General features: G+C 39.9%; 3 protein-coding genes across 7 annotated transcripts in view; all 3 read left to right on the top strand.

The window, feature by feature from the left end:
- The window catches only part of LOC116326427 (arf-GAP with coiled-coil, ANK repeat and PH domain-containing protein 3-like), a 58,187-nt gene extending 47,880 nt beyond the window's left edge, over nucleotides 1–10,307 (top strand). Inside the window, exons 17-26 of one of the 4 annotated variants that reach the window (XM_039611827.1) lie at nucleotides 79–173; nucleotides 256–476; nucleotides 571–660; nucleotides 894–986; nucleotides 1,089–1,312; nucleotides 2,693–2,802; nucleotides 3,914–4,024; nucleotides 4,446–4,510; nucleotides 7,548–7,597; nucleotides 9,226–10,307. In XM_039611827.1, coding sequence (XP_039467761.1) covers nucleotides 79–173; nucleotides 256–476; nucleotides 571–660; nucleotides 894–986; nucleotides 1,089–1,312; nucleotides 2,693–2,802; nucleotides 3,914–4,024; nucleotides 4,446–4,510; nucleotides 7,548–7,597; nucleotides 9,226–9,294 — 1,128 coding nt within the window. In that variant the 3' untranslated portion in view covers nucleotides 9,295–10,307. Of the gene's footprint in view, nucleotides 1–78; nucleotides 174–255; nucleotides 477–567; nucleotides 661–884; nucleotides 987–1,088; nucleotides 1,313–2,692; nucleotides 2,803–3,913; nucleotides 4,025–4,445; nucleotides 4,511–7,547; nucleotides 7,598–9,225 lie in introns of all 4 variants that reach the window. The other 3 variants (XM_039611826.1, XM_031747718.2, XM_039611825.1) reach the window with 3 other exon arrangements.
- A 59-nt stretch (nucleotides 10,308–10,366) lies between these two features.
- ube2j2 (ubiquitin-conjugating enzyme E2, J2 (UBC6 homolog, yeast)) lies at nucleotides 10,367–18,486 on the top strand. Of its 2 annotated transcripts, none has more exons than XM_031747715.2 (7): nucleotides 10,367–10,466; nucleotides 12,954–13,084; nucleotides 16,660–16,700; nucleotides 16,918–17,020; nucleotides 17,129–17,267; nucleotides 17,363–17,443; nucleotides 17,535–18,486. In XM_031747715.2, exons 2-7 carry the CDS (start codon nucleotides 12,954–12,956, stop codon nucleotides 17,823–17,825), a joined length of 786 nt encoding a protein of 261 aa, XP_031603575.1. In that variant the 5' UTR covers nucleotides 10,367–10,466; the 3' UTR covers nucleotides 17,826–18,486. The 2 variants fall into 2 exon arrangements, with proteins under 2 accessions (XP_031603575.1, XP_031603574.1); XM_031747714.2 differs by lacking the exon at nucleotides 10,367–10,466 and adding an exon at nucleotides 10,540–10,769.
- A 1,377-nt stretch (nucleotides 18,487–19,863) lies between these two features.
- LOC116326425 (RING finger protein 208-like) lies at nucleotides 19,864–21,850 on the top strand. Its single transcript, XM_031747716.2, has 3 exons — nucleotides 19,864–20,395; nucleotides 20,555–20,938; nucleotides 21,066–21,850. The coding sequence occupies exons 2-3, from the start codon at nucleotides 20,610–20,612 to the stop codon at nucleotides 21,166–21,168; spliced, it is 432 nt and encodes a 143-aa protein (XP_031603576.1). The 5' UTR covers nucleotides 19,864–20,395; nucleotides 20,555–20,609; the 3' UTR covers nucleotides 21,169–21,850.
- Nucleotides 21,851–22,391: the final 541 nt, after the last annotated feature.

The raw sequence follows: 22,391 nt of genomic DNA, 5'->3' as shown, positions 1-22,391 counted from the left end.
ATTTTAATTAGCCCTTTTAAAAAAATGTTCACTTTCTGTGTTATCTCTCTCATGTTTGTTCTCTTATCTTATATTTAGCTGATGTGTGAATTGGGGAATACTGTGATCAACCAGATTTATGAGGGAGCCTGTGAAGAACTCGGAGCAAAAAAACCAGGCCCCTCCAGTTCAAGGTCAGTTTCCATCCAGCACAGTAATTTTTCCAAGACTCTAAAGATACCTTCTACCTTCTTTCTTACGGTCATTTACTTCCAGACAGGAGAAAGAGGCCTGGATCAAATCTAAATATGTGGAGAAACGCTTCCTGAAGAAGATGAGTGGCAGCGAAGCGCTGGTGGAAGGTGAAAGGAAGTCCCGCCCTTGGACAGTGAAGAAATGCCAGCGACACAGCAGCTCTGTTCGGGCACCCAACAAGGCTCGTAGGAAATATCACCGATATGAACCTGGCAGCGCCTCGCCGGCAAACCTCTCGGCAGGTCAGCGTGGGGACTTGTGATGTGGTGATAGAACCAAACACACTGCGAAGCCCAGACTGAGCTCTTGTTCTGATCTTTTGTTCTCCTGCAGCAGCTGCGGCAAAGTTTCGCCGGGACTCACTGTTCTGTCCAGATGAGTTGGACTCATTATTTTCCTACTTTGACACTGGCTCTGGTCCTCGCAGTAAGTCCACTACACAATGTGTTGATACAGGTACAGTGCATTGTTATTCTAAACATTAGAGAAGATTTAGGTAAAGGCTCCACAGTGAAACTCAGAAACTGAAGTTCTTATAGCAGTTTTCCACATATTTGTGATTTCCTGTGCAATCCGACCAATAATCTGTCTTTATGTAATTCAGTTTGTGCTAAGTAATGATTAACGTGTCCGTGGCTTGGCAATGCTTGGCCCTGCAGGTCTCAGTAGCGACAGCGGTCTGGGAGGAAGTACTGACGGGAGCACAGACGTCCTGGCCTTTGGCTCAGTGGTGGACAGTGTAACAGAGGAAGGTACGTGTGCTTGTGGGCTGTGTGCCACCAGTGTAAGTAGTGTAATCATGTTACATGTACTTATATTGTCGCTCATTCTCATGTTAAATTATTCACACACAGAAGAGGAATCAGAGGAGTCTTCCAGTGGTGAGGTGGAAATTGAACAGGAAGTATCGTCAGACCCTGAAGACCCAAGAGAACTCCACCCCGGCGCGCTCCTGTACCGATCCTCCCGACTCCACAACTTGCCGCTCATGGCGGAGGCTTTGGCACACGGTGCTGACGTACACGCTGCTTGCGAGGAAGAGGAGGGCAAAACGCCACTCATTCAGGCTGTGATAGGGGTGAGACACTCTGTGAATAAGGTGTGGGTGTTTTGGTTTGGATAAAGTGATGTGGATGTAAATCAATAATTTCATTTATTAAATTAAGTTTATCTGTTTAATTGTTAAGTGACTTCAGACCAGTGCCCTTGACGTCAAGTGTCATGAAGGTGCTGGAGAAACTGGTTCTTGCCGGCTTTGCTTGCAGGTGACACATGCTCTCCACCCTTTTAAGCCAGTTTCTTTTGAGGGTGGATGTGTACATGCTGCTGCATGTCTCTCCCACCTGGATGGTATGGATGGTACTATTGGCATTGTGAGAGAATTGTGGGGTTTGGGGGTTTTTTTGTTTTTTTCCCTCCACATCTTTAATACCATCCAACCACTTCTAAGTGAGAAGCTGCTCAGAATGGGTGTCACCACTTCTACTGTTCTGTCAGAGAGGCTTCAGTTTGCACAGCTGGTGTGGTGGTTAGTAATACTCAGGCATCACAGGGGACAGTCCTATCTCCATTCCTGTTTACTTTGTTCCCCGCAGGTTTCTAGTACAACAGTGACACATGCCACATGCAGAAGCTTTCTGACACTGTAGTAGTTGGAAATCACCTCCTCCTTTTCAATGGTAGCGAGACAAAAGAAGTGTTTGACTTCCAGAGGAAAGAAAAATTGTAACTAGGCCCATTAACATCATGGGTGGAGTGCCAGATATGCCATCAGGATCAACAGACAGACTGATTCACATCATTGGCCAGAACCTGGAGGCATTTGAGTCATCAGCTCTCCTCCACACTACAGAAGCAGCATAGCTCCTTCTCCCTCAGACTTATTCAACCCCTCGCTATGCGCCTTTTCAGGAAATCATTCCTACCGTTCTCTATGAAACTGTAACTCTTCTTGACAGGTGAACATGTTTGTCAGGCATAAGTTACCACACATATTTCTGCATTATACCTTCTTGAAGGTGTTTCTTGAGTTTAAAATATCCATATTATTTATTAATGCAATTTATACACTCCTTTTTTTTAAACTCTTCTTTAAATTAACCTCATTTTTATTTCTTTTTTTAATTTGTTTTGTTTTGTTTTTTTTAATCACTGTTGGGTGCATATTTAGTGCAAACTTTCTATCTCACAATATAAGGCCCTCACTATGCAGCAGTGGCACTTTTACTATGTTGTGTGTTTATTATAGATTGTGGTTTTATTGTAATTCTTTATCCTGGTGCTGTAACACAATAATCTCTCTTGTGGGATAAAAAAAATCTTTTTATCTGGACTGTCTACATTAAAAAAACATCTGCAGTCATAAACGATTAAAAACAAGAAAGACTCTCCACGTAAATGTATCGTCTGCCATTATAAACACCGTAGACTTAAAACTCTCCATCTGTCTCTTTGTCAGGGCTCCTTGATAGCTTGTGAGTTCTTGCTACAGAATGGGGCCGATGTGAACCAGAGGGACATGAGAGGCAGAGGCCCACTGCATCATGCAACCTACCTGGGGCACACTGGGTAAGAGAGACGTAGAAGTAATAAGCTGTGTCTGATAATCATTGTGTTCTAGCCTGTGTTTAATGTCATGAAATGTGAAATTATTAGGTAAAAGCTACTTTCAGCTGCTCCCTTCCCACAACGTGGTTACCACAGCAGGTGGCTCCACGTGTGTGAGTTTTACGTTAGTTTTAGTCCCAAAGGGGATTTATGTCTCCAGCTAGAACTGAACCAGCAGCCTTTTCTCTTGCCAAGCGAATTTGTAAGCCATTGTTGGTACACCTAATATTAATGTACCAACAGCAGTGAGTACCTTTTGTTTTGAATGTTAAGAAATGCATGAAGTAATCTTTCCCTATAACAAAACTGAGCTGCCCAACCAGTTTTGATAATGTTGTTATTCTTTGACACACCATATTGTTTTAACCAGGAAAAACTACAGGAAATGTCACTGTTAAAAAAAACACACACACAAAACGTCTTCCTCTGCTATGCAGGACAATCCCACGTGAAACTTGCCATCACGAGTAACTCATCGCTTTAAAGTATTTGAAGTATTTACATTTGAAACTGCTTAAACTGAACCTATACATTCAGACTAAAGTATGAAGTACAGAGATAAGCAAATGATGAATGGAATCAGTGAATACCACATCAGTAAGTCATCACATGTGCAAGCCACAAAATCTGCCATGTCACTATTGCAGTGCTCAAGTGGACCATTTTATTTTTTGACTCTGCTGGGGTGGCATTTAAAATAATCCTTCTTTATCTTACTGTCTGAAACAAGCTGTTTTAGCTTCTCTTCTTTTAAGCCAAGCTTCTTGTCATTGGCTACCCTCAATAAACAGATGTTATGAACAGCAAATAGGTGGAAATATCCCTAACATGATGTGCTTGACATGATCATATTGGAGATATCCACTCTATGATACCATTCAGAGCCTTTTGTGATGTCTAATATAAGAATCAGACAGGAAACGAGGGAATGGGGCGCAGCAAATGCCCACGAGTCAGACTGGGACCCAGGCTGCTACACTTCAGCCTTATAGCATATGGTCAACCAGTGAGCAAAACTGGGACCCTGTAGCTTTAAAGATCTTTGTTTGTCTTTCCATCTTTGTTTGTACAGGCAGGTGTGTCTGTTCCTGAAAAGAGGAGCATCGCAAACAGAGGTGGATGAGCAGGGTCATGATCCTTTAAGCATCGCTGTCCAGGCTGCCAATGCCGACATCGTCACCCTGTAAGACACTCTATGTAATAGTAGCTGATCTGGAAGAACATGTATTACTTCATGGTTTTGCTGAACAAGCAACTAACCTGGCAAAACATCAACAATTTAAATGCAGTCAGCTGAATTTTTTCTCTCTGTGTACCGTATGATTGATCCATGCTTTAATCCATGTGACTAAAATAACTGCTTGCACCAGACTGTTTTTCCACTTGTAAGCACTGTGGATAAACAGTTAAAAAATAGTTTAAATCTTTCTGATGTTACTATGAAAGCTTGTGTATCCATCATTGGTGGCAAAGTCATAACAGTTCTTTTCTTACCTTCCTCCCTCCTCTCACCCTTTCCTTATGTGAATCCTTTCACTCCCATTTTCTCACCTTCTATCATCTCCCTTTGTTCTGCCTCGCTACTTCCCACTCCTGTCCTCCAGGTTGCGTCTAGCTCGGATGAATGAAGAGATGCGAGAGGCAGAGGCGGCTCCGCTGGGTCAACCAGGTCAATACCCCACAAGCAGCCCCACTGAGCAGCAGTATAGGAAGTGCATCCAGGAATTCATCTGTCTCAACATAGACGAATGCTAGTGGTCACTTCTGTACCGTGGAGCAAAGCGTGTGCTCTATTTATAAATCTTCCTCCTGACTGAGAAAATAACATATTCGTGTAAAAGCTGCCCCCACACCCTGATCACAAGTCAGTTACTTCCCCTAAATCTAAGCCTGCAGGCAACTTCTTATAAGCTGGGTGTCTGAATACAGAGTGACTATTGGATGCTTCGAGTCATAGGGAGCATCCCCATGATGGACCTTTCTAACTCTACTGACTATCCAGTCACCTTCACCATCTTCCTGCTTCGCCACTATGTTTCTGCTTGCCATTGTTTGGCACTACCAATGCTAGCTACACAACACAGCCAGTAAAATGGCATCAGCTTTCTTGGTGTTTCGCTAACAGGGTTATGCTCTAACTTCATTACATGGTGTGACCTCCTGTATGAGGGTGTGGGTGTTTTTATTTTTGTTGCCTAACAGCTCTTACCTCGGAAGAATCTCGCTGCATTAATCCTGTACACTTTATATCTATCCAGACCATCTGTATTACATCCAATGTACCCATCTCTCTTTCATCAGAGATGTAAATATGCATATTTAGAAGTTTAGAAACTGTGTACTGTGGCATGAGGTAAAACAATATGGTATTTGTTCCAATAACTAAAAAGAAAAGAGTAACTGACAAGCTGCAGTAGAGGTGGGCAGGGTAGTTTTACTGTGTATAAAAAGGGGGTCAGGAAGGAATAAGTGAAACTGTGACAAAAATGTTGAAGGGCTTGTGAGGAAGAGACCCTCGCCTGCTTTGTAAGATACTCTGTGTCGTCATGAGTGAGTGAGTGAACAGGAGAGTGCATGTGTTAAAGAATACTGAGAGACAGTTAAATAATATGTAAAGGAAAAAAAAAAGACTGTGCACTTTTCCCATATACAGAATTATCATTTAGCTTTTACATTGTTCTTGTCTAGTCAAGTTGTTGTCAATTTATTGTCTATTTTAATGTCTTTTTTATTTATCTTTCCAGAGGACCAGTGCAATGCATTATTGAATGCAGTTTTATATCAACATTTCTGTTAATGATTGTCATTTCAATCTAAAATCCTTATTCAGAATTTATGACGGAGGTCTTTCGATATATTGTACACTAACAGCAGTCAGAAAACTTTCAAATGGCCTTAGATTACAGAGTACTTTCGTCTTGGCAGTAAAACATGCGCCTTCTCATTAGATTGTGCAAGCATATCAATGGAACTTCTGATTGCACTGAGGAAATTCTGAATTGACAGTGACTCATTATTTGAGCAATAACCGTGGAAATAGTTCAGAGCAGTGAAGAGATGCAGAAACGTAAAATTGCATCATGGAATTCACTTCCATTTATGGAACATGAAACTATAAAAATCTCTCCAGTTTCCTGTCAATGGTAATATTACAGGAAAGTATTCGTGTTATGGTGAAATTATGGAGACTAGTTAATCTTTTAAAAACTCGTGTCATGACAGGACTTGCATATCTAGGTCAGTGCCAAGAATATCCTCTGTATGCTTTGCTAGATTTTTGGAAGTTTGACCTTCTTTGCATCTTGAGCATGATGAATATTTTTTCTATAATTTGATCACTTTGTGCAGTGCAGTCCTGTCAAAAAAAGCATGTACCAATATGACCTCTCTGGTGTCAGAAGTTTCTTCCTTTTTGCACCTCTGTGCCATTGTTTCATCCACACACGAATCTGTGGTGACTTTTCTTCTTTTCTTTTCATTTCTTTCATTTTTTTAAATACTGTGGTTTTATTTTCCTCTGCCAAAGACTTTTTTTTAAAGGGAAAGTGTCTGACACTGTTGTATAACATCATGTTAAAAAAAAGGAAAAAAAGAAGAATTGTTTTGGGTATATACAGGATACTCTTACCATCCTTTCTGAGTTGTGAGAGTGGTAGAAACACTGTTGGTGCTCACATGTTCAGAAGATGTGACTTGTCTGATAGATGCAATAGTTCAATGTACTGCAAGTAGAACCAGTCTCGGGGGGTGATGTGAAGCTACTGTGACCAAACTGTTAAGAGCTGTCGCCCTCGCGGAAGTATTAAATGTTGTGTCCATTTGTGTGTAGTATTGACTTAAGAGTGGTTAAAGGCGCAAACATGCTGTAAATAGTACACTTGCATATTTTAACTTAATGCTAACTTCCTGCCTCTCAGCATTCGGTCACAGATTCTGTTTAATGTTTGTTTTTTCATTGTCTTTGAAAAACAGCCGGTCGGGTAGAACTGTGACACGGTTCTGAATTACTTGCGGGGGTTCTTCTGTTTACTGGCATTTGGATATCTTTGGAATACTCTCTTCCATGTCTTTAGAAGCACTAAGGGGAAAAAAACAAAATACATACAATAAAACTGAGAAACTGAAATGGATCTGTTAACCCAGCTGCCTGCTTCTTATTCTCATTGCTGTTCCCTCGCTCATCTTTTCTGTGTAACATTCTCCCAGCATTCTTTTTCTAGATGATAGCTGCTCTAATTTATCGAATAATAATAAATACGGCAGTGGTTGTAATCCATAGATATAGCCAGATGCTGGGAGAGTGCTACTTTACAGAATACTCTGGTGTGTCTTTGGTGATTTACAAACTTTTGGTAGCACTTGGCTTATTCAAAGCAATAAACCGATTAGTCTCATGTTGTGAAATATCACTGAGGTGTACACGTGGATCCCTCCAGACTCTGCTATTTAAGGATAACTTAAGCATTCAGAGTCTTATGGATATTAAAACAGTGCTTCATCTTCTTGCCTGCAGCAGCAACACTGTGCCTTGAATAATTCAGTGTCTCCAGTGTGTAAAACATGTATGTGCTCTCACAAGCGTTGTCACACCATCCCTGAATAAAATGTCCTCTCTAATTCCTTCGATTTAACACTAAAGACAAATGACACATGTCCACTTGAGGAAATAACCACTGACTGACATATCATTGCTTCTGTTACCACAGGACGTACCCCGAGCAGCAGGAGAGTAAAACCTAAGGATGTTCGGGATAGAGTGAGTGAAGCATCCTGGGCTGTCTTGCTGTGGCACACTAGCGTGATACTATGATTTTTTCCTGCTCTGGTGGTTGCGCTTTAACTTGAGGTTCTTGCTCTGTGGCCCCCCCCCCCTCCTATTTTTATGGATAAGCTTGGAAAACATTTGCTGTGATAATGCTGCCAGTCTTTTCCCTTTCTTATAAATGAGGAACAGGAACATTGCCTTAAGGAGGATGTGCCAAGACAACTACAATATAGGATTTATATAGTTAAACTGTAATTTTGACCATATTCAATGCGAGTTGGTAAGTTAAAAAAATGAATGTCTGAGCCATGAGTGAACAGGATGCTCACCACTACTATTCCACACTTGCTATTGAGTATCCAGGAATCCCATTTAAGAGGAAATAAAGGTTTTTTACTTGTACATCCCATGATTCACTTAGGAGCTACCCAAAAATATGAGGCTGTGGGCACTTTTCTCTTTCGTGGGTATACAAAGCAAGCATTAATCTGATCTTTCTTCCTTATATTCTTGCTTATATACGGTACTGTACAAAAGTCTTGAATCACCACTTGTTTCTTAATTTGCTTCTAATAAACCAGACTTTTATGTTATTTTCAAAAATGTGGTCAATAGTTCAAAGTTCGTCAGCTGCTTTTTCGCTGAACTTTACTACAGTCGTTGTGCCTCACAATTTCCAATCAACACTGATGATTCATTCAAGTATAACAAGGCTTCTGACTTCAGGGATGTGCCAGGCTTGTCTTAACAGACAACTTGCCAAACAACCAATTTTAAATTTTATTTTTAGTCACTGTGTTTCTGACAAATGGTTAAAATCATTTGTTGTAGATAAAACATTATTTTTGCACCAATGAGGTGATTCCTGAAGAGATATTAGCTGGAAACTTAACATATGTCCACGTGGCTTTCAGCATGCGCTTAAAATGTTGAGGAAACGGGACAAGAAAGGATTTGAGAAAAAAAAAAACAGATGAACAGAATCTGAAAGTCATGTGCTTAAGAAACAGGTTAGAAATACAGCATAGACCCGGCCCAGGCTCTGAGATATGCACCTGACCCTTCATTTGATCCCTCTACTGTTGAATGAAGCCTCATCATAAATTGTCTCAGTGCAAGAGTGGCTAGATTCTTAGGAAAGGAAAATAGGTAAAGAAGAATGACATACGCCAAATATACAAGAATTGGACTAAAAATCAGTGGCGACATTTTTGAAGGAGTGATGAATTCAAATTTTATATTTTTAGTTGGTGTCAGTGAGTGTCTACAGCATTGTCATGGTTGGACATTTCTGCCAGTGAGGTTGGGGATCTTGTCAAAATTGAATGAATTATGAACGCAGAAAAATACTGTCAGATTTTGACCCACCATGTAATGATGACAGCTTCATTTTTAATGCTTACAATGATCTCAACCACACTGGCAAAGCATTGCTAGATAGAAAAACTCACAATGAAACAGTATTAGGCATAGATTAGTGTTACCAAAAGAAAAAAGAAATGAGTGGTGTCTCAAGATTTTTTCACGGTAATGTATCGCATATTCTAAAAGAAGGTTGGTAATTCTCCATGGTGCCCTGCATCGGGACAGATCCTTGACTTTAGTGTCCACTGTTTCAGGTGACATCTCCTTCACTGATGTCTTTCGCGAGTTTTCTCTCCTCGCGTCTCTCCATCCCGAAAAGTTGAGAAGAAGGAGCTTACAGTTCAGCAGCTGTAAGAAGCCAAAGTGATCACTGCTGACCCCTCACTTCATCCGACCTCTCTTCAGTCACTTTGGAATCAGGCAGGAGGCTGCTGCGTTCGATTAGAAGACATGTTGGTCCTGCCAAGTGAATGCTCTGGGAATGAAAAAAAGAAAAGTCAAATTCCAGCAGAGACAAGTTAAAACTACAGCAGACTTGTAATAGTTGTAATATTCTCTCGTAAATAAACTTGGTCAAAGCCAAACATTTCTATTGCCCTGATGTTTTAGCTGACTTACTCCAGTTTTGATAATGTTAGTCATCCAGCAGAGCTGACATTAACATTTGATGACCTTTAGAGATATAACAACAAAACAATTCTCAACCTGTCCAACTAATAAGTCAACTCAACCTTGGACCTGTCTGAACATGAACAATGGGACCTCTGGAGCTTGAGTTGGATAGGACATCATGTAGATGCATCATCAAAATGGAATCTGGGGAGCCTGGAGGTTGGATCAGTGCCTTGGCTTGTTTTTTTGTGTTCCTATTTCTGCCAACAGAAAGTACAATTTCTTTATGTGCAACAGTTTTTGGACAGATGGTCATATGTGCAAGGAAGTCCTCATGACTCTCAGGACCCGAGTTTTCCCTGGAGAACAGTGCAATGCAAGAGGTGATGATTGTTATTTACTGTAATTTTGAAAAAAAAAAATCCTCTCAGGAAGCAGTCGAGCTCCCCAAACCCTGGTTCTCAAAGGCACACCAACAAAATAAAAAAAATAACACAGATAAAATAATCCGGGTTTGACTGTGTTTGCTAATGCTTATGCAAATATTTCCACAAGCTTAATGACGCTCTCTATGATGAGTAAATTAAACTTGACCTTTAAATTAAGTGAAGTAATCCTTTTATACCTATTTGTTCAGCATTTGTGATGAAATTTCTGACAAAATTATTTTAAGTATTTGTAGCTGATGGCAGAAGTCAAATAAAAAAAAAATCTACTGAAATTATTAAATGTCTTGTGGAATGTTTTATGTTGTTTAGTCCGTGTTTTGTTTCAAATCCAAATTTAAGCACCAGCATAAAGTACCGGGAGGCCCTCTGAGCCCCTCGCATCAGACAGACCGCTGTGCAGTGTGTCAAGTGCTACTTGGCGATTGACTACAAATGTAAGTACGGATGTTATGACTAAAAGACAGCTACTGAAGGGTGACCGTGTTTGTAAGACGGTACTGGACTTCCAGGAGGATCGAGATTGGGCAGCTAGCGACAGTAAAGCACTTGCTAAGTAATGTTTCGACTGCTACAGCAGCGATGAAGAAGAAAACCGGAAGTGTAATTTTTCCTCCTGCTGGCGATAGCGTAAGCTACTTTGGTGTCATCGTCTTATCGGATTGGGGTTGGCAACAGAAACAACAACCTTATTTCGTGTCCAGCCACGAATACATATTTTCGTTGGGGTTTCTGGAGAGGTATGTGTGCACTGCACATCCCGTAGTTACTAATAAAAGCGAGAGATGTCGCGGTCAGCTGTCGTTATACAATATACAATACAACTGTTCGTGCTAGTAGGTGCTAACATTAGCCGGTTAGCAGTGGCCTACGTTGGCTAACGTTAGCCGCTTGTTCTAAAATGCACTCAAACAGGAACCGACACCGGCTAGCATTAGCAAAGCCACCGTGCCAAGCTAGTCTTCCTGAACTGGCTTTACTGATTAAAATGTGGTGTGATTAAAGAGTGGTCAGACACATATGCAGTCCTTCTGTAGCCGAAGCTTGGTCCGTAATAGTTGTTTATTATTTGATTATCAGGCTTTATGACAGGCACTGAATGTGCCAGAAATGCAACATTAGCCGCTAAGTAGCGGATTAGCCTCAGCCACATAAGTTGCGTTAAGAAGCCTTCCTCTTTATTAGGAAGCGATAATGACATAATTCTAGCACTGCTGCGGTCCACGTACTGCTTATTACATGTCAGCGCTTGTCCCCGTGACAGCAGGTCAGTTGACAGTGTCTGTTATTGTCGTAATTTTCAATTACATGGGTTGACAGGGGAAGAAAGTTTAAAGTACATTTATATCCGTTGTGTAAGTATTTGGAGCACAATGCGTATTTTAACTTGAACGCAATACTTACTATACTCCACTTTCTGCTAAATGCTTACTTTTTCACTTGGCGAGGCAGTGTTGTATGCATATAGCATTAAAGCACCACAGCAGTGCTGTGCATGAGTTATAAAACAAACAGTCACAGCGCCATTAGAGAACAATGAGAGATGGGATAAATTGTTTTTAAAATTCGGTGCTTTTTGTAAGATGTACTAATTGGACAACTTCATCTTTTAGGAAAACAGAGGGGAAGTCATCACTTGATATTTAAACTTCACTCTGCAGCCAAAATTGAGCTATTTCTGCCTGTTTCTCCAGTTAGCGTTAGCATTTGCTAATAAATAAACAGAAGCCTGTACTGGTTACGTGTTGTTCAGTGTGAGATTTTACTGCCCTTCTCTGCTTTTGTTGTTGTTGTAAATTAACACACTGTTAGACTATTCAACCCGATATCACTCTAGTTGAAACACATTGAACATGTTAGGAACCTTGGCATTATTTTGAACAGTGGTCTTAGCATTAATAATCATACTAATAAGGCCAACACAACTGCATATGCAACTTTCTAACAGTATAACCATATGAAAAAAAATTCTTATCTCAACTGGGAAATGGTCCATCCATTCATATCAGCCAGGTTAATGGTGTATTTGCAAGATTATCCAAATCATCAGCTGGATAACTTCAGCTTGTTCGAAATTAATTGGCTGCCACTGCAATACAGAAATGCCTTTAAAATCCTTCTGTTTGTTCCTAAAGCACTCAGTGGTTTGACCCCCAGTACATCTCTGACTCTGAGAGGTCTAGTTAGGTCTATAACCTAACTAGACCTCTCAGGTCATCAGGTGCAAGTCTGTAAACTGTTACCAGAATGAGATGAAAGTTTGCTGAGGGTACGTTTTGTTATAATGGTTCTCTTCTTTGGAACAACCTTCCCACTGACCTGATGTCAGGTCCAACTGTGTCTACATTCAAAACCAAACTTGGAGCCGCTTTATTCTATAACTTTGTGTGTGTGTGTGACTGTTAACTTATCTAAAGCGCTATACAAATACAGGCCATTTACCATTATCTCTCTTATGTTGTTTTTATTGCCTTAAGAGATTGTAGAGCTACATAGTTTTTAAAAAATATTTTTATCCTTTGTGGCAAGCACATTTAACCTACGTGTAATGAAATGTACTATATAAATAATATTTGCAGTGATATGTTTAAGAGTTTATTAAATATTTAATAGGTCAGCTGACAGTGCTGGATGCACTGTAGGCAAAGTTTTTTGATCTGCTCTAGTTGAAGCTGCAGTTACCTTTCACAGGCATATTAGGGTTAAAGCTTTCCACTAGTCAGAATGATTCATTCAGAGTTCTTCCTTCATTCATTCAATCATTCAAATCTATGCAGTCCAAAGTTCAGATCCATAGTAAAACAGGATATGCTTTGATTTCCTAATGTAAAGGAATACATCTGGACAGTGATGTCAGTGTAAAACCAGATTTATGCAATTCACTGTTTTTGTTTTCTCACTGTTCATGTTCTCTCAATCATCAGATGAACAACAACGGGAACAAAAGAGCTCCAACTACAGCCACGCAGAGACTTAAGCAGGATTACCTCAGGATAAAGAAAGACCCCGTGCCTTACATTTGTGCAGAGCCCCTTCCCTCCAACATCCTAGAATGGTAAGTTCCTCATCAGTCAGGAAATATTGGGACTTTTTGACTCTTGATGTCCGGCCAGGGAAGGGTGTTTAGGGCCATCGGCAAAGTTTAAAACCTGTGTATATTCTGTAGAAAAATAATAAACTAAACATTTAATGTGTAAAATCAGGCTGCTGTTTTACACCAACAAAATTGAATCGTAGTTTCCAAGATGAACAGATTCACTTGTATTTAGCAGTGGATGCAGTTTTAATTCTGTTTTCAGAGCTTTAAAAAAATGTACAGTGCTGTGTAAAAGTCTGGAGCCCGTCCTCAGTTCTTTATATTTTGCTAAAAAAGTGACACCGGTGCAGCAATTTTTGAAACATGTGCAAACATAAATGGAAATACAGTATACAAGGCAAAAGTTTGCACAGTTCTGAGTTGAAATGCTGAAAGTCATTATGTCTTGAATTCTTAGGCAAGCTTTTGTGTGTTTTCTTTTTCTTTAGGAATAGTTCTCTGTGCTTCTTGAAGGACATGGTGCAAAACTACTATTTTTATGACTTTTAAATTATGTTGTTGTTGTTTTTTGTGTATTTGACCTAAGAAATTGGAAGAAATCATCATTGTTGCAACAGGCTTCTACAGAAAATACTACCAGTTTGGGATTTAAAAAAAATATTTTTTGGCAGAGCCAACTAAAGAAGCGGGAACAGAATATGTGTTTTTCCAACAGGCTGCTAATAACAAAGTCACTTTGAACCGTTGTCTCTTATGTGTGTACACAATACTGAGTCATCCCTTTTTCTACTGGAATGAATCCTAGGACAGTGTTCAGTAACTTAACAAACAAGAAAGCAAAAGTGAAAGTGAGTGAAAAAGCAACCAATGTTCAAAGATTTAAAAACACGCCTGTAGAACTATTCTGTCAAGACCACTTTGGTCACGTCAGAAAGACTGGTTCCTTGGAAATATTTATATTTTTAGAAGGAAAATGTATAGAAATGAGTGATGAGTAAAGACTACACACTACTGCACCTCAATAGTGGCAAATACAGGCTTAGATTTGAATGATAACATTGTTAGCTCTATTTCTGCAGTAGAAGGAAACCCATATGAATCGTGACACTGTACAAATTGTATGACACACCTTACAGGATGGCTTGTTGAATATCCCACACACTATCCTAATGATGATCGGGTATCGTTTCCTGTAAAACAATAAACAGGTTTTCCTTGTATTGGGAGATGTCTTAAAAATCTAGACCAGTACAAAAAAGACACATAGATAGTGGAGAAAAAATAAGATTGACCAAAAATGTTCTGAATACGTGACATTTAAATAATGAAAGAAATATGTAATTGAGCACTTTTAACACTTAGCTAAATATTAGCCATATAATTTGATTAGCATTTCTTGAATGGATGTTTATTAAAGAAATTAATGGTTTCAAATAAAGTCATAATACGCGCTGGAATATGACATGGCCCTGAGTAGTGTGTTTAACTCTTAAAAGAAAAAAAAAAACCTTATAGAAATTATAGAACCTTCCTGATTTCATTTGTGGTACAACTAACCTTCCTAATTTGTGATATTTTTATTGTAATTATTTAGACACGTGTGTGTTGATTCAACATGCCCTCAGTGAACAGTGCAGTACTGTGCAAAACTCTTAATTCACCTCTCAGTTTTTATATTTTGCTTCCAAGGAGCCAGACTTTATTATAATTTTTAAAGTGGTCTGGAGGAGTAGTTCTCAAGACTTTTTGAACATCTTAAAATCTTTGGACACTCGTTGCTTTTTCACTTATTTTCAGTCCAGTTCTTGTTCTTTGTTTTCTTCAGTTTGCCTTTGTGTTACACCACTTACCACTGATCTATACTCATTCAAGCATAAAAGGAGTTAATGCAGCTTGCAATTAATGTGCATTGTTGAGCCCTCCTGTGTATTTTTTCACTGTATTTTTTGAATGGAACAGTGAGAGAATAAAAATCACCACCTCATATAAGGAGTAATAAGAGTAGCCTCAATATAAGGATTCACAAACGTCAGCAAATTCCAGGTGGGAGACAAAACTGTTGGAATTGATGTGAGGGAAGGTGCGGAGAGGTAGAAACGTGAGGCAAAAATAAATTTGGCTCAAAAAATAAAACAAAAAAGACAACAACAAGTAAGGGACCTAGGAGGGGGAAAAGTCCCAGCAGTTTGTTTCTTTTGTATCTTGCATCATGTATGAAACACAGGCACACTAATTAACACGTAATTACCTTGTGGCTGCCATTGCCAGCAGCTGCCACTGTGTGCATTCGAGCATGAATGCCGGCAGCGGTGTTGGCCACTAGTGTAGGTTATGTTGAAAGCTCTACAAAGATTCATTGCAGAACAGACAACTTGGCAAAGTAGGCACTTTAAATCGTATCTTAGGTGCTTTGTGAGTAGCAGCCTGTCACAAAAAAACACGTCATTTGTTTTATTTGAATCTGTAAAATAAGTAGTATTTTATTTTAATTACCAACATGAGGATTTCCAGAGAGCTATTGGCATATCTCAGCGTAGTGTGCAGTGTGTTGTTAAAAATATTTGAGAAAAAATGGACAAGTGGAGGATAAATGAGGAAGCAGGCCTGAAAATCACAGTTAAGCAAGTATCTGGAAATCATGTCTTTGGAGACGGGGAACGATCCTGAAAGGATGTACATTTGCATATGTTTCAATAAATCACTGCATCTGAAAAATATAAAGAAATGAGGGGTTATACAGTAGTGTAATTTATTTCTGTAGTAGGTAATAGCACACCTGAAACAGTGGGACTTTAATGTTTTTTAATAGTAGTACATCATCGACCGTCGGTTCATATTGCTTTAATGATACTGTTATTATTTATAACTGAAAAGGCGTGTCTTTGTACTGTCGGTGGGTCTTAAGTTGTTAATGATTCATGATTCATTGTTTTAATGCTTACTCCGAAACGAGTTGGCTTCCTGTGTAAGGCAGTAAATGCAGGATGTGCCCAAAGACAATAAATGACCTCAGACTTTATTCCGGTGATACTAAAGGAGGGTAAAGCGTGCGGAACAAAAGGAATCTTAAATATAGATTGTAAATTGTGCACATCTGTTTTTTGATAATTAAATGGAAGCAGTGAGCTACTTCTTTCTACAGTATTTTAGTTTTCTTCTGGTCAGTTATTTGATGCTGTTCCTAGATGGAATAGCTCAAAATGTTTTTAAAATGGTTAATATATCACTTATGTACACAAACAGAGGGCAGATTTTCTTCTCAATCTTGATGTTCTCCAGCAACTTTGCTTGTCTTTAACATGTGTAGCTAGAGCAGAAAATTCAACATTTTAAGTTTTGAGTTTGTACACTTACTGGGTAGTGTGCACGCTCTGGTCTGGATATAAACGGAGGTCCTGAGAATGTTGGATTTTTTAAAAAAAATTTAAATTTAGATCTTAGATCACAGGATGAGAACCTGTGAAAGATCTAAATTTTAAAAAATATTTGAGGAAAAACAGAGTTTGATTCTGGGCCATGCCAGCAAGTCTAGAGATGACTTGTTTAGTCAAATCTGAAATAAGTGATTCACTTTTTTTGTTCCTCTTTTTCAGGCACTATGTAGTCAGAGGTCCTGAGAAAACCCCATATGAAGGTAAGAAATACTAAACACTAGAAAAAAAACTTGTGTTAATGTGTGAGTTTAGAGGAGCTAATAACTGATGACATCACCTCAATGGTGAGTCAGGTGAGTCTTTCTCAGGTTAGCTTCATACAGGATGACAAACCCCTTTTGGGTTTTTTTGCTTTTGCTTTCGATGTATCACAGTGTTGTATAACATATATTTATTTATGTCATGTCTAATTTATAGGTGGATATTACCATGGAAAACTTATATTTCCCAGAGAATTCCCTTTTAAACCACCAAGTATCTACATGATAACGCCAAACGGGAGATTTAAGTGCAACACAAGGTAGGACTGTAGCTTCTTATTGCTCAGTTAATTTAAGCGTTACAGCTTTGAAAATGATTTAGGCTGCATTTTTAGAACTTGGTCATAAATGTTCCGGTTTCTCCACAGGTTATGTTTGTCCATCACAGACTTCCACCCGGATACGTGGAACCCAGCATGGTCCGTCTCGACGATCCTCACGGGTTTGCTCAGCTTCATGGTGGAAAAAGGACCCACTCTTGGCAGCATTGAGACCTCTGATTACACAGTAATTAAAACAGACTATCCTATTTGCAACATAATGACATAAATGACCTGTTATGTCTCAGGTATTTCATGTCCTTTTTCTTTTTTTTTTCCCAGAAAAGACAGCTATCAGCCCAAAGCCTGGCTTTCAACCTCAAAGACAAAGTATTCTGTGAGCTGTTTCCTGATGTAGTTGATGTAAGTATAAGGGCTTTTTTGGGGTTTGGGGAGGGGGGACGTTCATCAGCGACTGATTCCATCCCAATCTTCTCCTCCTCCTTTCTGCCAGGAGATGAAGCAGAAACAGAAGGCCCAGGAGGAGCTTAATGCCCGTACACAGCCTCTCCCCTTACCTGATGTGGTGCCTGATGGAGACCCCCAGCAAGCCCACTATGGCCTCCCAGCCCTCAACGGTGGTCCTGCCCCACTAGGGGGTGCCAACCCCGCTCCTGGCCAGCAGCAGGCCAATCGTAACCATGGACTACTAGGTGGGGCTCTAGCCAACCTCTTTGTGATTGTAGGCTTTGCAGCATTTGCCTACACAGTGAAGTACGTGCTGAGGAGCATAGCGCAGGAGTGAGAGGAGCCGGTGTTTTAGGGCAGCGCTCCCCTCCCCCTGCAGGTGAGCCAACTAGTGGACTCGACATTCTACAAACACACTACGTGGGGTGGGGAGGGATGTTCATTCCTGATCAAACCCCTCCACAACCACAACCTCCACCACCACCACTACTACCACTACCAACATGGACTTTGGAAGACAAAAACTCAAAGCCCACCTAGCCAGGAAGGACTGAGGGGAGGAGGAGGAGGTGGGGGATGGACGGGAGTGGCTGTAGAGCCGGGGCCGGGGAGACTGGAGGGGTTTATTAAAACGGTTGTGATCTACTCTGTGCTTCTGTGGTTTATATCACTTCTAGAAACAAACTTGGCTCATGGGTTGTGGGAGAGTGTAGCTCTGTGGGTCATTTTGTTGCAGACTTCACAGCAGACATTGATTTCCTTTGTGAAAATGAACGTTGCATAACTGGAAAACTTGTTTGTTAATTCTAAATTGTTTGCCTCTGCCAATCACTTCTTTAGAAAGCATTCCCATCTGCATTGTTTCCTGCTAATTCATTAGAGGAAATAAAATCCTCAGGGGATGAAGAGATGATTTGATCCAGCTCCAAGACTTTTTATTTTATTTTTTAGAGTGACATGAAGAGACCAAATAAATACAAGTCAAGTTTCGCATCATCCATTGCCTCGGAAAAACCTCAAAGTAATAGTTATCCTTTCCAGTTTGTGTGTCAGGGGTGTTACGTCTTCTGCTTTCTGTTTCCTATGAATGGGTTTGAATGCATTCCTGGTATACTGGTCAAAGCCTGCCAGGCTACAGTGCTGGGTTACATGCCGAGAATACATCAGTATAATTTAGTAAAGGTTGGACATGATAATAAGGACTTGCAAAATGAGTCTCTGGCCAAAATGAATAATGATGAATCGATTAATTCCCATCCAGGGAAGTATAAAAGGCAGATTCTGTGGATAGTGTAAGATCAGTAACTTTTAATAATCAAACACTATATGATAAACAAGCGTATAGCCGCAAAACTATATGTGCACTTATATGAAAATGGATGTGATAAAAGAAAGCTCATGCTTGTTAGTACTTATCAGTTTATCTGACTGTCTGAGATTCAGCACCGGTGATGCGTCACTGACTGACAGAGTAGACATAACTCCAGCCTTGATTTCTATTCATATATGCAGGCAGAGAGCATGAAGAAAACAAAAGTTGGCCTTTGATCCTGTGAAGCAGCTAAAGCTACGCGGTCAGAGTTAGATGCTAGTGCAGACGGTCTCTCCAGTCAACCCATGAGCCAAGCGGTGTCTGCACAAAAATAAACGGAGACAAGGACCTTCTTTTAATTTGGCTTAGCCAATCAGTATAGCAGCAATCTACATAGGATTAAATGAGGAGACCCATGCAGAGAACCAATTTTTTTTGTTTCTGTATATTCCTTATATTTCTTTTTTTTTTTAATCATTTTTTCCTCTTTGTGTTTTTGTTCTCTTTTATTTATAGAAGTGTCCAGCTTGTCTGTCGTGGTTCTGAGGAAAACACCTAGTGTTTTTTCTTAGGGCTGTGCAGTCAAACACGCGGTCGTGTTAGTGGTGCTGGCTCACGCAGTTGCTGATGATTTACTGTTGTGCATTGCATTTAGTAAAAGCTGGTTCTACTGTACTGCATCTAATGCTTCCACAGGAAGAAAACTCTGAAAGCAGAAGATTCTCTTGTCCGTTGCTCTTTTCTTGGCGCCATCTCAAAATAAGACCAACATGATGATGATAACGATGATTATGATGAGTGCGTTTGTGTGATTATACAGCAAATGCCCAAATTACCATGCTTCAATTAATCTTGTGTGGCATTGTCTCTGTTTTCATAGTAAATGCAAATAAATTTCCCTGCTCAGTGGGGCATTTAATAATAATATCTCTATTTGCTTAATGATTACGCGGTGGTTCAGTGGTCAGCGCTGTCGCCTCACAGCCAGAAGCTTCTGGGTTTTTGCAACTACCTGGTGTCTTTCTGTGGGACGTGCCTGTTGTGTTTTCCCCTGAGTGCTTCGGTTTTGCTGCCACCATAAACAAACATGAGTGTCAGGTTTTCTTTTTTTTAAAAATTGGAAGTAAGTGCTTATGAAGAGCTTAAAGTTTGTAGAGTGAAAAACATGACTTCCATGTAAAGTTTTTTGAGGGTTTAGCCTATAAAAATAATACATAGGCGGAAGTCCATTCTGTGACAACATCATACACTGTTTTTATCTGCTGCACAGATAAAAATAGCTTAAAGGTTCAACAAAACTCAAGTTTATTTTCTGTTTAAAAAAAAAAGAAGTCAAATTTAGGTCCTCGTTAAGTTTTAATAGTCAACAAATGGTTAATAAAACGAGCTATGAAAGATACGTGGATTTGCCTGCCCGCACACCCTTTCCATAGAGTGAAGTTCCACAGAATATTATTTACCTGAGGGCAAGACTTCCTTGGAAATGACACGGCCTCGTGATTAGGGAGGGCTTTAAAAAGCGTTCAACCAGCCAAACGGGCATAGTACACCTCGTTCTGCACTCAGAGACGCAACTCTCAGCAGCAAACAAGCAAGTAAGTATTTCTAATGATTCTTAGATGATTTTGTCACTGAGCACCTGTTAAAAGAAAAACAGAATTTCTTCACATTTCAGTTTTACATTTGTGAATATTTGATATTGTGTCTATTTCTTCCCCTCCACTCACCTATTATGTGTTTTTTCTGTATCGCAGGCCTCTGGTTAATGAAAAGCACCCTTCGACGCATTGCTTATTCTGCATATCTGATATGAACATGGTCACCGCCGAGGAGCTCGAGTGCTGCGTGTGCTGCTACGAGTATTCACGCAGCAACAGGATCCCGCGGGTCCTCCACTGCAACCACACCTTCTGCGCCCCTTGTCTGGAGAGAATGTCCAAGCTGGAGGGTGTCATCTACACCGTCTCCTGCCCTCTCTGCCGTTGGATTACCTGCACCAGAGCCAGCCTGACTTTGCCAGGGGCTCTTTGGGTCAACACGGAAATCTGGGACCAGATTTCTGAGGAGCAAAATCAGAATGAGAACCATTCAATGGAGGATTTGAAAGACCCAAAGTCTCTACTCATTGAGCACTCGCTGTAAGTATAAGCTTCAGAACTGCGGTCCAGTTCCTCTGTTTTTTTTTAATTTTTATTTTTAGAGAAATTGTAGTCTCTATCTTACTTGGAGATCTCAATAAATAAAATTTCTCCTCTTTCCTTTTAGACCCGTTTCACAGCACTCTGGTTTGAGGCACTCTAGTTTGAAGTCCACACTCCTGAGGGTTTTCAGCTGCATGCCTCTGCAGAGCAGACGGCTGAGAAATTAACAGCAGGACTTGAACCTCTTACATGTTGTTTAATCGTGGACTGAAGTGTGCAAGACCGTAAAGTTTGCATGATCTGAGCTCCACGTAATGGACACAGGGCTTCAGTGAGAGTTTGCGTCTTGTGAAGAGTGAAGGCCTGAAAGTCTTCCGTGCGACTTGACTTTGTGTGAACTTGACTGTGATTTGGAAGGCACTGAATCTGCCTCCATTTAAAGTTGTGACTGTGAACCTTTTTGTTATTTTATATCAGCAACAACAAATAAGAAAACAACAAAAAAATCAGATCAGCACTGTGTTTATCTGAACAACGAAGATGATTTAAAGTACGATTTAATAATGCAGTTTATTTTATATTGAAAAGTATTTTATTATTTATGTATGTTGTGTTTAAACTTTTTTATCACTTAGCCTGTTTTATACATTTTTAAGAAAACTTTGTCATGTTTGTTAATTTTGTCCTGTTTTAAGAATCACAAAAATGAAGGATTCTAACCTTAGAAATAAGATGTATTTACATAAATTATGTAACAAATACAGTGAAGTGCAAACTGTCTACTATGTAAATAGCCGCCTGTGATACAAACATGTTAATGAACATCATCTGTGAATAAAGTGTTTGGAACTGAAGGAGAATATGTTCAGTTTTCAATTATGGGAACCGTTTAATAAATGTTCAAAAGTATCCAGCGCTCATTGTTTTCTTTGCGTCTCTACTGTACTCTAAACTGATGTGGTTATCGACACCGAGAGCCAGCTATCTCTGCACATATTTTACTATGTTTCAAAAGTTTTTAAAGGATATAATCAGGGGTGCACATAAGTGGTCCGCAGGTGCGCATTCGCTGTCAAAATAAAAGACGCGCACCAGATAAGAAGTTGCAACGCGGGTTTGCGTACATATTAAAGGCACTGTATTTGTCCGCTAGAGTGGGATTTTCACGGCATATTCTGCACCACATCTCTGTGCGTTCATCATTTGTTTGAAGTCAGCTCACCTCCTGCAACCACTTTTCCGAGAATACGCGCTTCTTTTGCGGTTCGGACTCCTGGAACACCAAAGTAATTGCTTAAAGGAGCTTGCTTCTTCGACATCTTTAAGAGTTCTAAACAAATGTCTGTGCTCCAGAAAACCTTATGTACGCAAACGCGCGGTGCAACTTCTTATCTGGTGCGCGTCTTTTATTTTGACAGCGAATGCGCACCTGCGGACCACTTATGTGCAG

This window comes from Oreochromis aureus, linkage group 5 (assembly GCF_013358895.1).
Source record: "Oreochromis aureus strain Israel breed Guangdong linkage group 5, ZZ_aureus, whole genome shotgun sequence".
NCBI lineage: Eukaryota > Metazoa > Chordata > Actinopteri > Cichliformes > Cichlidae > Oreochromis > Oreochromis aureus.
The sequence above is the reverse complement of the archived record's forward strand: the minus strand, read 5'-3'. Positions and strand labels throughout refer to the sequence as shown.

What these genes read in the sequence shown, in the direction of transcription:
- LOC116326425 (XM_031747716.2), top strand. Translation starts at nt 20,610, where the DNA reads ATGAACATGGTCACCGCCGAGGAGCTCGAGTGCTGCGTGTGCTGCTAC. An exon ending in CTACTCATTGAGCACTCGCT is followed by an intron (nt 20,939 to 21,065) that starts GTAAGTATAAGC and finishes CTTTCCTTTTAG; the next exon opens with ACCCGTTTCACAGCACTCTG.
- ube2j2 (XM_031747715.2), top strand. Translation starts at nt 12,954, where the DNA reads ATGAACAACAACGGGAACAAAAGAGCTCCAACTACAGCCACGCAGAGA. An exon ending in CCCTCCAACATCCTAGAATG is followed by an intron (nt 13,085 to 16,659) that starts GTAAGTTCCTCA and finishes CCTCTTTTTCAG; the next exon opens with GCACTATGTAGTCAGAGGTC. An exon ending in TTGAGACCTCTGATTACACA is followed by an intron (nt 17,268 to 17,362) that starts GTAATTAAAACA and finishes TTTTTTTCCCAG; the next exon opens with AAAAGACAGCTATCAGCCCA.